General features: G+C 47.0%; 1 protein-coding gene across 21 annotated transcripts in view; it reads left to right on the forward strand.

Annotated features, from left to right (window-relative positions):
• The window catches only part of CACNA1C (calcium voltage-gated channel subunit alpha1 C), a 722,361-nt gene that overhangs the window by 519,740 nt on the left and 185,882 nt on the right, over positions 1-16,739 (forward strand). For all 21 annotated transcript variants that reach the window (XM_081059047.1, XM_081059052.1, XM_081059050.1 and 18 more), the window contains one exon: positions 12,411-12,569. In XM_081059047.1, coding sequence (XP_080915173.1) covers positions 12,411-12,569 — 159 coding nt within the window. The remainder of the gene's footprint in view (positions 1-12,410; positions 12,570-16,739) is intronic.

Below are 16,739 nucleotides of genomic sequence, written 5' to 3' on the forward strand. Positions count from 1 at the left end.
TTCAATTACTCTCATAGTTTTTAATTTATTAGGCAACGGAGTATCCACCATCTCTTTCCTAGGACAACAACCCTCCTTAATGTTCATCAAACCACTGTGGGATGCAGAAATTTATTAACATGGACAGGTTCAATTAAAAATAAATGAAAACGTCTAATGAACAAGGACATCTTACTAATAACATCGGGGGAAAAAAATCTTGAGACTGCGGGTAGCAATCCAGGCACGAGTCCTTCTCTCCTTAATAGGAAGACTCTGCCAGTAAGCAAATGCATCAGGCACCTCTGACTCTCCGTGTGACAAATTTACTCTTTAACCCAGGAGAGAACTGCCTGCCTTTCTAGGTCTAGACCTATTTTCTTTTGAAAGTCATTAAGGCTGTGAAACCATTAAAAATGTCTGTTGCTCCATTAGCCAAATGAAGGCACAAAACATGATCTGTGAGGTTCATCTTGCCTCCAGTTTCTAACCAGTCTAAACTGGTCTGTGTGGATCAGAAGTAAGCATAGGTCAATCATCATAACACGATGGTGATGATGGTGGTGGTAGTCACAACCACACCTGCTGCTAAGAGAATTAATTTCTAGACTCCAGTCAGGTATGACTTTGGAAGATAAATACCCTTAGTTGGCTGGTAAGTTAGAGTCAGAAGACATTCATCTGATCACTCTCCCTAGGAAGGGGACTTCTTGCTCATAAAACTCAGAAGCCCTACAAATAGGGTGACTCCTCCTGATTGAATGGAATGGTTCTGGTAGCACATAGAAAGCCATGATGGTTTGCCAGCTACTCTAAGCACGTTGTTCTGTCAGCCCGACATTGTTTCATTCACCTCCCCCCCACATCCACTCTTTACCCTTCTCCACTCTGCTCTCTAGGCTGACTTGCTCTCTGGCTTCTGGTTGGTTTCATTCAATGGAGAGCAGATCAGGGGCTCAGCAGGAGGGAGGATGGTGAGGTGAGAGTTTTTTGTGCCCGGATCCTTCCCTGCAGGTCACCTCGGGCTAGCATCATCACAGCTCCTGTCAAGATGGTCCTCTACACATACTGCTCTTCTTCCCATATGTTTCTCACTGGAACCTACGGTTCTGATATTTGTAACCTGGTTTTATTTTTTCTATAAATAAATTTGAGTGCCTACTATGTGCAGATCATGTACAAGGGGATTTGAATCTCCCTCTATTATGGAATCACTGTGGGTTTCTGAGTAATGGGGTAATGGTGCAGAGTATTTGGGGGTGGCAGGGAACTGGAAGCAGAAAGCTCAATCGACCAATCCAGACTGGCGATATAAGGACAGCTGTGGCTGAAGTGGGACGAACAGACATGACAGATGCCAAGAATGAAGAATTATCAGCATTTGGTGAAGAATGAGCAAGGGAGACTGACAAGTTTTGAGCCTCGTGGGAACAAGTTGTAGGGAGAAGGCTATGAGGTCAGGTTTATATTTCTTGAGTGGAAGAAGATAGTAGGACAATCCAGTAGAAACATCTAGTAGGCTTATGGAGATGCATGGCTTGAACTCAAAAGAGAAGGCAAAGAAAATATAATTGCAAATTTGGACTTACCCAATGGTGAATATTGAACCTTCAGGAGAGAGTCAAGTTAATGAGTTTCCTGAGAAAGACAGTTTAGGGAGAGCCACACATGGGTCAAAGATGAACTGAGTAGAAGGGCAGAAAGAAGTTTCACCCCCTGACACACCTCACACGTCCATTCCTCTGGGAACATTTTTCTTACTCTCCCAGGTTAAGGTAGTCTCACCGTCCTTTATGCTTCCACAGTTTTGCCTACAAAATTCTTAGGAACATTATCACCTGCTTGTGCAATAAGCTGTTTCCATGTCTGCCTCTCCATGTGGCTAAAAGTTCTTCGTGAGCAGGGACTGCACCTTTTCTGTCTTTGTAATATTCCTCAGACTAAAAGAGGTCCAGGGCGAGGGAGGCAAGAAGGGAGGCAAAAAACTAGTTATGGTGAATATTAGTTATGGTGAATATGTAATATTCCTCAGACTAAAAGAGGTCCAGGGCGAGGGAGGCAAGAAGGGAGGCAAAAAACTAGTTATGGTGAATATGGAAGAAGTAAAATTGTCCATGTCGTGGAGACAGGAGAGAAGAAAATTTCAAAAAGAAGGGAATAATTGATGGTGTCAAACAGGTGAAAGACTGTACTGGCCACTGCAAAGGCATGGATTGGGCAGACGGAGGCTGTAAGGAACCTTTGAGGATGCCAACTTGGTAAGAGTGGTAACGATACAGGACCCTTCAAGAAGGAAAGTTGATGTCCAGCTGCTCCTATCTGTAACATCGCGCAGTGGGCCGCTGTCGTCGAGTTCCTTCCATAACTCTGCTGGATAGCTTTTATTGTTGCTGGAAGGACTCAGGCCCCACCCCAGCTAGACCAAACCGGAATCTGCATTTTAACCAAATCCCGGGTGACCTATATGCACTTTCACAGTCCTAGGCTCCCACTGACAGCCTCATCACACTCACAACAACACTGGCATTTACTAGGGGCCAGACATTGTTCTGAGCCTTGACATGAATTAACTTTAGTCCCCACACAAACTCTATGAGGTAGGTACTATTACCATTCTCACTTTAAGAGGAGGTCAAACAGTTTGTCCAAGTCACACGGCTGAAATGGGGCAGCCAGGATTCAACCCAGGCATTTGGCTCCAGGAGTCTCTGTGCTTTAACCACTGCACTGCACTGCCCTTCCTCCCCCATCTCCCTGGCAACTGGCAAGGTACTTCTTAGGTGCTCAGTAGGCTCACAAGTGAGGGATGTATAGCTGTCTGTGATGACCTGGAGAAAGACAAACTTGTCCCTTAGAGGAAGAGCTTTCTACGGTCTGGGTAGAGCATTATCTCTCCATTATGGAGGGAGGAGCTCCTCTGATAGACAGGGCAAAGTTAAAGATAGGAGGTAGCTGAAGAGGAGAAGATTCATTCATTCTCGATTCCCCTCCTGGGAGTGGTTAGTCTTTCATCTACACTTTCTCAAAGTCAGGGTCCCAGGTCCAAAGTGATGTGGTTCAGAGGCAGCATGGGGTTTAATGGACATGGTAAAGATGATGCTCTTGACCACCTGTTTTAATGAGAATACATTCCTTTCAGACAGCATCCAGTTCCAAGGGGAGACTGCTGAGGAAGGTTAGAATTGGCTCACCATGTAGCGACTCTATCATTTGGTTTTAATTTGGTTAATATGGAAGGTATAACTCACATTGGTGGGGCCAGCCTCTCAGTTAATCATCACTCAGCTAATCAGACCTCTGGATTAAGCCGTGTGTTTTTCTGGCTGCCATTCTATGAGGAGAGGACAACCAGTTTATGTGAAGAAGTTGTTGCCTAAACTCCCCAGTCCTGGGCATGGGGTGTGTCCTCTTAATGTAATGAGAGCCCTGCCTCACTGCAGGGTCCTGAGTCACCTGTGAGTAACTCCATTGGAAAGCTAAACCACGAGTAACTCCATTGGAAAGCACTGACTGTATCAGGAATGGGGTCTGTCCCATTTTGGAAGAATTTTTTTCCAGGTTTGAGGTTCTTTCCATGAAGGCTTGCTGGTTGGCAACATCTTAGGTGGTGCACAACTCTCCAGTTGGATGGAGTCAACCGAGACTTGGTGGTAAAGGTGGCCCCCCAAAACCCCAGATCAGTAGAGGACTCTTGTCCCAATTCCCTGCCTTTCTCTGCAGTGTAGGGTGAGGGTTACGTGTGCTTCCAACCTTCCACAAATAAGTAAGTTGTCAGCACAGCCTTTTTCATGTGCTTCTGAATTGTTTTCTCTAAAAGTGAAAGTGATTTCTGCTTCCTCAGACTTCGAACAGAAGCGGTAAAGTGGTTTCCCAAATCTCCTTCCAGTAGTTTCTTTTAAGAGGCAGAACAAAATCAAGGAAAAAGCGTGAGGCTGACAGTTGGGAGCCGTGGGTCTTCAGTGAGTCTACAAAGTCATCCAGGCAACCTTCCTCACCTGCAACTTCCAAGTGCCTCTGCCTGGACCCCTGCCCACTCACCTGGCCAGGGCCTCTTCATCTTCATTGTTCTGCCTTCAGCTCAAGCACCCCGTGGCGAGGAAGCCTTCCTCTACCCTCTGTGCTAAAGGAGGGTGCTTATGATGCCCTTTTCTGGTCTATTAAAGCTCTCAGCGGACGCTGTAAGCAAGTATCAGTGGTATGACTATTTGGTTAATGTTTGGTTTCCATTACAAACTCTCTGAGGGCAAGGCCTGAGGGTCTTTTATTCACCACTGTAACCCCTACCCCCAACACAGCAGGTGGCCCATAGAACATAGCTCAATAAACATCCATTGAAGGAATGAAAATGAAGGCATCACGTTAGGTGACCCCAAAGTCGTCTTCCTGTTCTGACAAACTTTGATTCCATCTATGAGAAACTTGTACCTACCACCACCACTTAATCCAAACTTCTCTTCTAGTTCCTGGATTCTCAGCATTGTTTCTTTACAGATTCTGTGATCGGGGTTCCTTGATCATTTTTATTGCTTTTCTAATGCTTGTCTGGAACCATGGTGTCTGAATAGTTAAGAACATACCTAGCCACCAACAAAAAAGCTGTAAGTCAATGTGGAATCTAAACAATGAAATCAAATTAACGTTAGCAAAAATCTCCAGTTTTGGTGTCTTCAATTACTTCTCTCTCTCCCCCTCCCATTTTATACCAGAATGACTTAAAATCTAAACTCAAAAGAGGGGAGTATGGGAATAGAGTTTACATGAAAAGGACAGACCCTGTAGGTCTAGCTCTTGATCAGACAACACTTCTGCACACTATCTTTCAGCGCCACTAAGTTTTCATTCTCCCTTTTCTGAGGCTCTTACTCATCGAGTCATTTTCAAACTCCTTCCTGATACTACCCCTGGAGCCCAGAGCAGAACAAATCATCACCCAAAGCAGGGCATGGTGGGATGTTCTTTAACACCACAAGAGTGTGATGTGTCCTCAGCCATGCGTCCATCATGGCGGACTGTCTGTAACAGGCATCAAAGCACCAACTTTAGTCAACCTGGGCATTTCCAGGGTACTGTAAACACGACCTTAAGGACAGAGAACAGGTTTTGCTTTCCATAATCGATGGTTTCTCTTGATAGTTTAAGAAAAATCAGAATGATTTATACACACAGACCCTCAAAGTCTTTCCTAACCTGGAATTTCCAAGTTGGACCCAGAAGGAATACATTTGCCCAGAGGGCCTTACAGCAGCGTGAGAGGGAGAAAAGGAAAAACCGCATATATTAGCTAAGCTCCATCTCTGCCCTTTTCCTAATCTCAGCATTTAATGATGCCATTTCCCAAAGCCCCATCTCCCTAGAAGGTCTGGCAGCCAGAAATCTTGGGAGTTTTCCACCCACCAAGAGGATATCACCTGTCATGAACTGCAAATTAGCAGAGACTGGATTTCTAGATTATATATTAACCCCTGTGGAACCGTATGTTCCAAATTTCCCAGTGTAGTTCTCAGGTCAAATATTCTATCCTATTGTCCCCATAAGTATTCATGTGTTTGTCAGATCTTGTATCCTGAGTTCAGGCTAGGAAAATAGAATCATCATATTTGTCAGCCTGTAATGATCTTGTGTCCACAGGGCATTTTATAGCAGTTGCTTCCCCGCGCTTACCTAGGGCCCATTTACTTCACCAACATGATCAGCCAGCCCTGAGGAAGGGCATAGCAATCACTTATCAGCCGTAAGCATGACCTGTCTGACAACACGTGAGTGGAAAAATGTCACTGTGTTTTCCCAATTAGAACTTGAGCTAGAGGAGCTGTTTCTGGGACAATTGTGAGCCGATTCCAAGAAGAAGCTATTAAGCATCGGAGCCTTGAAAGCCACATTCTTGTGATGGACTGGAGAGAAGGAATACTGGCCCCATGCCTCCACACACCAGCCTGGCTTCTGCCTTTCCAGGCTGGCTGGAGGGAAAGCATGCAGAAACCAGGAGCCTTCCCTGGAAATAGCCTTGGAAACATCCAGGCTCCCCTGGAAGCAGGGACTAGATTCTTGCACCTTCCTTGCAGATGTTGTAAGCATGTGTTACTGCTTTATAGATGCAGATCATGGAGTCTATAGGGCATGGGAAGGCACTCAGCACAGTGGTGAAGCCCACAGTCTCTGGAGCCGGGCCGCCTGCCACCAGTTCCCAGCTGTGTAACTACGGACAGGCCATTGAACCTCTTTGCCCAGCTGTAAAATATGGTTAACAATAGTATCTACTTCACAGGCTGTTGCCAGGACGAAATGGAATAGTCCAAGTAGTGCTGAGAGCCTCACGTGACCCACAGGAAGTCTTCCCAATAATGGGGGTGGAGGAGGCTTTCATGTGCTAGGACAATCTTTTACCCAGTGGCTGAATCCCACTAAGGCATCTCCTCCAAGAGGTTATTTAGTTAACACTTGCATACCTCTGAAGATGGAGAGCCTACTACCTCTTAAAGCGTCCCACACCACCTTTACATGGGTCTGTTTCTTGGACAGTTTTTATTTGTGTTGGACCTAAATCTGTTCTGAATACTTCCTAGTTTGTCCTAGTTCCATCCCCATGGTCATAGAGAATTCATCTAACTCCTTTCCTCAAAATCGCAGTTTAAATCATGCGAAAATCGTTGATATTACTCTCCCTGGCTGTGCTTTTTCCCATTGCATGAGTCTTATCTTTTTCTGACAATACACCTAAGTTCCTTCTGAAGATCATTGAATGTTTCAAATTCCTTCCTCATGATGGTTTCTGTCTTCTGAAGGCAGCCTGTGCTTACAAGTGTGATTTAGCTCCATGTTCATTGAATCACTATTATGTCCAGACACAAAGATGAGATGAGGCTCCCAGAGCTCTTCGTTAGGCAGGGAATGGCATTCTAGGCAGAGGGAACAGCACGTGCTAAGACGGGGGCATGAAGTCACAGAAGTTCGGACAGTTTGGTGTATCGCTGGAATTAAGGTGTAAACTAGGACCAGATGTGATCAAATTGTGACAGAAGGCAGGTGAGCTTTACGTAGGTACTAGGGCGTCATCAGAGGACTTAGGTAGGGAAGTGACACGTTCTAATTGGTGCTTTAGTAGAGCCTTCTAACTTCAGCATGAAGATTGGGCAAAACTGAACATAGGGAGACCCGTTAACTGAATGGCAAACACTAAGGGGATGGAAAGGAGGAAAATAAGTCATGGATCAAAATATCCAAAATATATACCAAAAGGCTAACAGTGGTTATGTCTGGGTGGCGGGATAATGGGTGATTTCTTTCTCTTTTATTTCCCTATGTTTTCCAATTTCTCTATAAGAAGTTTTTCCATTTTTTCTATATTTAGCATGTGTCAGGCAGGGTCTCAGCTCCCACTCCCCGCCCAAGAACGCAGGACACGGTAAGGCCAAAAAGGAACACCCACGGAGCCATAGGTAGGGAAGTCATACCAATATATTCTCGCTGGCAGCTGGGCTGGAGACACAGGAAGCAGGATCTGCATAATCTGCCTAACAGCAGTCCGCACTTGCCAGCCACCATCTTCTTGCTAGCCCCCATTCCTTTCCTGCTAGCGTAGCCACAGCCGTTATATTAGTGGCCAATGGCCTACGGGTTACAGCTGACGGCCAACTAGCCACAGCTGCTGGCATCTGATCACAGTTGATGGCCATTTACTACCCGAGCCAGCACCTTTCTATGTGAGGCCGAGAGCCTGGAAACTGTTTTTTTGGGGTTTTGTCCCCACACTCCACCCCTACAGGGTCTCGCCTCACAATCTACGCGACAAGCGTCTTCTGCGAGGGGCCCTGTGCAAGGAGCCTGGAGGTGAATGCACTATCCTGAACACAGCCAGGCTCTCTGGGCACAGCCAGGGTTTCTCAGGGCACCAGCACAGTACTTCTGGGCACAGCCAGACATCCTGGGCTTCTTAGGGTACCACCTGTCTCCCCGGGCACAGCCAGGTTTTCTCAGGGGACCACCACAGTACTTCTGGTCACAGCCAGACTTCCTGGGCTTCTTAGGGTACCACCTGTCTCCCCGGGCACAGCCAGAGTTTCTCAGGGCACTGCCACTCTCTCTGGACACAGCCAGACTTCCTGGACTCAGCCAGGGCCTCTCAGGGCATTGCCACTCTCTCTGGACACAGCCAGACTTCCTGGACACAGCCAGGGCCTCAGGGCACTGCCACTCTCTCTGGGCACAGCCAGACTTCCTGGACACAGCCAGGGCTCTCAGGGCACTGCCACTCTCTCTGGGCACAGCCAGACTTCCTGGACTCAGCCAGGGCTCTCAGGGCACTGCCACTCTCTCTCTGGGCCTCTCGGGGTACCATGCTGGAACAACAGCGGCTCACATCAAGGTGCTTACATATTATCAATGGCGGCCAGTCAAGACACAAAAGCAAACATCAAACCAGTCCCACTACATGGTGGTATGTTCCCAAACAGTCAAGCGTCCATTAAATCAGGCATAGAAGGCAATTCCCCATAATCCATAGTTATTCGCCAGGGCTGTCCTGGGGGTGAGGGATGACCTTGACCTCACCCTCATCTCCCACAAGGATTCAGCAAGCATTTCCTCCTGGGACAAGGCCCGCATCTGGGCTGCCTCAGCAAGCAGTTCCCAGCCCACAGGGCGGCAACAACCTTCGCTTTCTCCAGCCTCTGCTGGTTGGGGAACCGTCCACATCTTCCCACCCCTCCACGGGAATCGAGCTCTCCGGCAGCTGCTCCTCCTGGTCTTCCTCAGACTGAGCTTTCATACGCACAAACTGCTCCACTGCCCTTCGGAAAGCTTTGGCCAGCACCGTATCCTGCCGACTACGCCATGTGTCGCGCAGGGGACCCTGCTCGCTGCGCCATTTGTCGTGCAGGGTCTCAGCTCCCACTCCCCGCCCAAGAACGCAGAACACGGTAAGGCCAAAAAGGAACACCCACGGAGCCATAGGTAGGGAAGTCATACCAATATATTCTCGCTGGCAGCTGGGCTGGAGACACAGGAAACAGGATCTACATAATCTGCCTAACAGCAGTCCGCACTTGCCAGCCACCATCTTCTTGCTAGCCCCCATTCCCTTTCTGCTAGCGTAGCCACAGCCGTTATATTAGTGGCCAATGGCCTACGGGTTACAGCTGACGGCCAACTAGCCACAGCTGCTGGCATCTGATCACAGTTGATGGCCATTTACTACCCGAGCCAGCACCTTTCTATGTGAGGCCGAGAGCCTGGAAACTGTTTTTTTGGGGTTTTGTCCCCACAGCATGTGTTATTTATATAGTACAAATAACTTACACTTGTCTAAAATACTTCAGAATCAAACGGGCAGGACTTGATCACTGGCTGGAGCGAGGAGTCTGAGGCATCAGTCTTCCAGCCTGGGTGCGCAGGTGGGTGTGTGGCCAGGACAGGGAAATAGAGCTATTGCTTAGGGGTTCTGTGACATCCCTGATGGCTGAAAAGAACCCCCCGGGCTGCTTTCACTTCCCTTTGGCCTCTGCCTCCTGGGTCTGCGGGCCTCTGGGACTCCCCAGCCGTGCACATCCCTGCCTGCCAGCAGACTCATGGCAGCACAGGCCTCCAGAGTTCCATCCTCATGGCACATTGGCTTAGATGGTGTGTCACTCCTTCAATAAGCACTTACTGAGTGCCGGTCGTGTGCTCAGCACCAAGCTAAGCCTGTGCCATAAAATGATGAAAAGAGCAGACAGTTCCTGTCTTCACAAAACTCAGCCCAATGTGAGAGACAGATGAAAATGTTTAAAAAACACTTAATGAACATATAATTGGATTCAAACTGAGACTAATGCTCCAAATGAAAGGAAATGGTTCTAAGAAGACATGTAAGAAAGGCAACTTCTCTGGTCTGGGAGCTTGGGAAAGGATCCCCAGGATGAGAGACACTTAGGCAGAGAGCCAAAGGGTAAATAGGAGGGAATTATGGAAACCCGTTCCAGCTGAGGGAATAGCATTTTTGGTGGCAGCTGGTGAGCAGAAGTAAGGCATATGTGAGTCTAAAACAAAAGATGTTTGATCAGGAGTCCAGAGTGAGGGACAGGAGACAGAAGTGGGTGGAAAGGTGGGTGGGCAGACCCTACAGAGCATTATAGGCATGGTAAGTTTCTGCTCTTCGTCCTCAGAGCAGACCCTTGCAGTGCACAAAGGAGGGTTTCCAATCCTGTATCTCCCACCATTTTCTTGCCACCTGAAGCCCTGGCACGGAAGGCCTGCCCGCAGAGTCCCCTTGTGGCCCACTGTGGGGACAGAGCCAGGAGTGCAGTTTCCAGGCTCTCGGCCTCACGTGGAAAGGTGCTGGCTCAGGTAGTAAATGGCCACCAACTGTGCCTGGATGGCCATCAGCTGTGGCTAGTTGGCCGTCAGCTGTAACCAGTGAGCCATTGGCCACTAATATAACTGCCTTGACTACCCTAGCAGCACAAGGGGGGGCTAGCAAGAAGATGGTGGCTGAGCTAGCAAGTGGCAGAGTGTGGATTGCGGATCGTGTGGCTCCTGCTTCCTGTGTCTCTAACCCAGCATCCAGTGAATCTATAGTGGTCTGACTCCCCTGTCTATGGATCCGTGGGTGTTCCTTTTTGGCCTCACCATATCCTGCGTTCCTATGTGGGGAATGGGACCAGAGACCCTGCATGACACACTACATGACACCCGCGTAGCCTGGATTTGGGAATTTCCCAACCCCTTCTGTGAGCAGCACTTAGAGCACTCCCCTCCAGCAGACACCTCTGAAAGTTGCTTTGCAGTTCAGTTTTCAACTTTCTCATGGCTTCACATACTTTAACACTTCTGTGTGTACAACTTACTGATTAGTGGAATCATTTGGATCTGAAAACATCTTGTTCTAATGGGAGGCTGCAAGGCACTCTCATTAATTCACAGGTAAAATTATTCCAACTTTCCTCTGCTTTTATTTATTTATATTTTTCTCTCGCCAGTTTGGCTTAATAGTTGGGGAGAATTCTTGTAATTAGTCTTGTGAAAACCACTCTACCAGGTCACAAAGTACCAGTGACTGCTCTGGAGTCTGGGAAGCGACCCATCCTTTGTTTACCCAAAACAGAGGGCAGTGGGTGAATACAGAGGTGAGGCTCCCAACATGCAGAGAAGCGGCAGGGTATCTGTGGTGGATGGGTTGGTCAGAGAAGTGGAAAGATGTCTGTGATGGGTGGTATATCAGGTAACGACATGAAAGTGCCCTTTATGGTGATTCAGAGGTGAGTGTCCTGTCAGATGGGAGTCAAATGTGGCCCACAAGAAGGTTTTCTGCACAATAGGCCTAGATATAAGGAACAGCCCGCTGTTCCCCACATCTCTCTAGGATGTGAAGACTTGGTACTCTCACTGTTTACAGAAAGCTTTCTTGGGGTGGGGGTAATCTGGGGGAGACATGCTGATGACCACCTCTCTGCCATTTGCAACCCCTTTAAATGAGGAGCATTCTTGGTGTGTTATTGTTGAGTTTATAAATAAGGGGGTCCTACAATGGTCCCGAAGTTCCTACAGACCTTTGGGCTCCACTGATAAGAAGTCTGTGCTGAATAGGGTTTTTCATTTACTCTTTTTTTTTTTTTTTTTCTGAAGGGATCTGGGTACTTCAGTTGTTTTATTGTGGTAATATATACGTATTAAATTTACCATTGTGACCATTTTTAAGTGTACAGTTCAGTGGCACTAAGTACACCCACAGTGTTGTGCAACCATCACCACTATCCATCTCTAGAACTTTCTCATCTTCCCAAATTGAAATTCCATGCCCCTCAATGAAGTTTTTGAATGGAAGGCTATAATGTTCTGAAGGAAAGTGGCCTGGTTGGAAATGTGTAGGAAGAGAGATCCATTCCTGTGATCCTGAGAAAGGCACATCGTGAGGTGGGGCCCCTCATGGAGGGCTCACCATCCAGATATCTCCTGGGGGTGTGAGTCAGTTTCAGTAAAGGAAGTCCCACCCTCCTGATGCCATACAACCAGGCTGATGTATTTTATAGCAGATGGGTCAGCCATAGGCTCTTGAGTGACCGATAAATCCTTGCATGGCTATCTCTAGTCTAAATGAACCCTCTCTGTAATAAGATGCTTCTCTAGGAGAAAAAGATGCTAGGTTGTCTCTAAGATGGGATATTAGAAAATTAGATGGTTCTGAATGAAACTACGTGTTCCTCCCTTTGGAAGTGTAGCCTCCGCCAGTCCTTCCTTTGGATGTACCTCCAAGAAGGATTTGGAGTCAGGCCAACCCAGATCTAGATTCCCGCGCTGTCACTCAGGGTCTTCATCTCCCAAATGGGGCTCATGACACATCAGAGGCAGAGTTGATAAGAAATTGCATGAGATTGTGTCAGCACTGCGTCCAAGACGGCACGTGGCTCAGTAAATGGAGGCGGGTGTTCTCACTGTTGTCACTGTGACTGTCCTTGCAGGTCTCCAGGTGGTTCTGAATTCCATCATCAAGGCCATGGTCCCCCTGCTGCACATCGCCCTTCTCGTGCTGTTTGTCATCATCATCTACGCCATCATCGGCCTGGAGCTCTTCATGGGGAAGATGCACAAGACCTGCTACAACCAGGAGGGCATCGCAGGTGAGGGAGGTGCCGAGCGGCCGGTTGTCGCGAGGCCTCACGGTCTCCTCACGGCTTCGTGTCCAGCCGCCCGTGACCAGCGGCGCCGGGGTAGGCCCCCTCCACTCTAGTGCTCACGCTGCCATGTCATGGCTAAATGAGAGGCAGAGGCTGGCATTCTTTTTCTCTTGGCAATTTTAAAATAGCGAACTGCAGGCTTCGTCCAGCACTACTAAACACTGTTTCAACGAGCTGCGCTGTTAGAGAAACCTCCCTTACCTGGAATATTTCAATTTAAGACTCGGAACCTAAATGGTGACTCTGTAGCTCTTCACTCCATCGGTCCCGCAGTGTTGCTTACCGTTCAAAGCCCTTTAAGGAAGGCAGCTTTGCCCGTCGCCAGCAGACTCTCCCATCATGACTCTGGGTTCCTTTCAGCCTTGGCAGCTGGCTCCCCTTAAGGTTTTCTGCTTCTCCGTTCATAGGCAGAACCCCTGGCCCTGTCTCAGCGTGGAAAGAGGATGGCGGGTATGGAATTGCCTCCTTCCCAGCAGTGAGACATTTTCCCCCCCAAGGATAAGCTTTCGCTCTACCCCATGACTTCACAGTCCTTTCCCTTTTGAGACTTCTTTCTCCATGTTCCTTCCATAAATCTATATATTTAACAAGCAACACTGGCTCATTAAGCTCTTCCTTGAGGAAGTCTAGAATTTTGGCTTATGGAATATGCTACAAACTGCTGTCTTAAGTTACTAAAATCTCAGCTTGACCTTTAAAAAAACATTTAAACAGAAACTGACAAGACTTTTAGACAGACAAATAAAGTAGTTTAACATAAAACCTTGTTGAAAAAAATACTTCCTCCTCCCCCCCTCAAAGGGTTAGCAATGCTAAACTTATGTGATTTTTCTTTTCTTCAAACATCTTAGTTTTGGGCATCTTGGTGGAGAAAGAGGAATATGTCTGAAACATTAAAAGATACCTCATTTTTCTCCATCTACTGCTTCTCATTTCCTTTCAGCCGGAATTAAATTCAATTTGACCCCTCTTGCTTTGGGGGCCCAGGAGGGACAGCATCTACACAACAAGGAGTGCAACCGATTATTCATATTCAGAAACCAAAGCAGATTACCTGATGTGGATGATCTGATTTGGCTGGATATATTGGTTGTTTGCAAGATTTTAGGTCACTGCCACCTGGCCACGTTCCCTAAGCAAAGAAACAAAAAACTATAAACCTATAATCACAGACACACAATTGTTTTTACTTTTTTCATGGAGAGTCTGTTTAAGATAAGACCATTTTTTCACTCTAGAGAGAATTTCCAAATTACTTGGGTCATACTTGTATAAAATAAACTATCATGTTGAAAAAAAAATGGAAGCTGTTTAATACTGGAACAAACAGGGCTTGCCTTTAGCTAAAATTCTGAGGTTCTAGCCCTGCTTAAAGAAATACCAAATAATTCAGTGAATAATATTTTCCCTTTGAGTTCAAATCATTGTTTATGTTCAGTTCGATCTGTAGCTAGCCCCAAACCAATAGATTTATATTAATTGTGTGGCTTTGTTAGAACTCATTCTAAGTCTTGCTTAAGAGCTGGCTGCAGTATGTCTGAAGTTTATGCACTTGTATTGAAGTGATCAATGATCCGTTTGACCCAAACTCCGCAGGCAGTCACCGGGATGCCAAGTCTCAAAGACCCCCATCAATTCAGCAGTGGGGGATGGTGTAGCTCTCACCCGTAGCATGCCAAACGCAAGAGAGTGAAATGGTGAAATCCTGCCAGAGGACCAAAGATGGCAGCCCTGCCCTGCGACCCAGCGTCTGTGCCGAACTTAGCTAAGAAGCACTGTTCCCAAAACACACAGGGCTTCTATCACCCTGCTGGGAAAATAGCAAAAGTGGGCTTTCTAGGGGATCCTCTAAGAGCCTATGCTAGAAAGCAGCCTGAACGTTGGTTGGACGTCGCTGGGCTTTGTTGGGGCTTTCAGTGGCCTCACATGGCAAGAAAATGGTGAGCGTGGTAGACAAGGGAGATTCAGGGCAGGACACTGTCCAGTGATAGTCCGGTGAAACAACCCCATCAGGCCCGCTAAAAGTTTAAGTAGCCTCCCTGCTTCTAGGATAAAGATGAGAACTGGCCTTGCCAATTGCACTGGCCAATTTGGGACCATATTGTTGTCCATCCTTGACAGCAAACGGGACTAGGAAACGTACCTGGTCAGGTGAACCATTACTCTGGTCAGAAGCAGGAGATGCTGCTTCCGACCAGAAGACGCATCAGATTATTAATGTGGTGAGGTTTACTTTCACCCCACAAGTTCAGAAGGGAAGGTGTCTCCTGTTGTGGAAATGACCATCAGCCCTGGAAGGCAGGGCGCCAGAGGACAGACACCAAGAGAAGGGTTCCAGAGAGGGGAGACCTGCCAGCTCCCCTGGAAAAGTGACCTCATTCTCTGTGTGGAGCCAGACTCCCTGCTGCTAATGGGGACCAAGAAGACTTGGCTGCCGGAGGCTTTCCTCTCAACCCTGCAGTCAGGAGCTCAGTGACGTCCTCCTTACCGAACCTGCTGTGTGGTGACAATCCAGGGACCCACTCCAGCGCTCCTGACAGAACACGAGACAGCTGTCATCGGGGCCTCTTCCACCCACACAGTGACTAACAGTGATGAGGAGGAAGAAATGAACAGGAATCTGGACGTGCTCAGAGCAGCCACAGAATAGAGACCAAAACCCTGCAGCCTTTGAAACCAATCCCCATGTGTTTGGGAGAGTTTTGTACCACCTTTGGAATGGGTGATTTTCTTTTTTTAATTTCAGACTTTGGATTGAGTTTCCATATTTTCCTGCAGATTTAGATTATACAAAATTGCTCATGAGCCCTTGTTAGACTTTTAAAATGGAATTTACATCAAATTCTTCTTTTTACTCTTTGAGATTATTTTTCAGACTGAATTTCATGTGCTTGTAGATTGTAGAATACATTGGAGTTTACGCCATGTTTCCTATAAAATCTATAAAGAATAGCGTGGAGCTGGTCAGGTGAACTATTACTCTGCCTCTAGACTGCCCTTCCAGCCCCCTGGAGAGGTGGTCTCAGAAGCGGTAATACTTCCCCAAGCCCCAAGGCATCTGGAAGGCCCCTTCCTTGTTCCTCCGCAGATACGTCACCACATGTGGTACCTTTTGTTTGTGGTCCTCCCATCTGTAGGATGGTACTCTGAGCCAGATCTCTGAATAGTTCTCCCAAGCACAATAATTACCCTTGAGACTGGCAAAGAACGCGTTGGCTAAACCTAGGAATGAAATCACTTTTATTCTGTTCACTCCTTAAAGTTGAGTCCTAACACAGTAATTGATTTTGTCTTTCTTATTTCTCCCTGGAACCCCTATCTGGCACTCTTTCTAGGATCTCGTGTTCTTGTAGGTATTGCCTGCATTGCTAAAACCCCTCCTAACCTCGCCTCCACTGTTGTGCCACAAACTTAATTTGGACTTTCCAGAATGACTCTACCCCTCTTCACTTCTGTTTTAAAACATAGGGCCCCTGTTGCCTTATTGCTTCCTCCCACCTCGTGTTCCCACGTCCCCACCACCAGGGACTTCATGACTCTGCAGAGGAAAAGCAACAAATTTTCCCGTTAGAGCTAATTTCCCCCTCACCCTCCAGTGCATGTCACAGGACCTGCTGATGTGTGTGTGTTCACATTTTCCAAGTGTTCCCTTTAGTGCTTTTTATAGATACCTATTTTTACCAGATCATCACTACTTCTTAATTCTTCTCAAATCTTGTTTTATTGTTGTTCAAGACAGATTTAAAATAGCAGAGTGGCCCTTGAGTCTTTAGATAATCTTTCTGAATCTCATCCCTTTCTCTTTTATTAATGAGATCACTTTCCCTTGATGCCATTTTCTTTTCAACATATATTTGTAAAACCCCAAAAACCCCTCTTCCTGAGGACACTGGGAACTGACTTTGGCAACCTTCACTTTTCCCTTATTTCTGCCTGTTTCAGGAATTGAGACTGCAGGGAAAGCTGGTAAGTTAGCAGTCACAATGCAGACATCAATACATCAATAGCGTCTTTATTACACTGTGAGAAAGTGAAACAGGAGAAAAAGAAGTACAAGTTTTCCCTCTATTTTTTTCACCTTCTCTTTTGTCCCATCCTTCATGTTATTCCAGC

The sequence above is a fragment of the Rhinolophus hipposideros genome, assembly GCF_964194185.1.
Source record: "Rhinolophus hipposideros genome assembly, chromosome: 9".
In the NCBI taxonomy this organism is placed as follows: Eukaryota; Metazoa; Chordata; class Mammalia; order Chiroptera; family Rhinolophidae; genus Rhinolophus; species Rhinolophus hipposideros.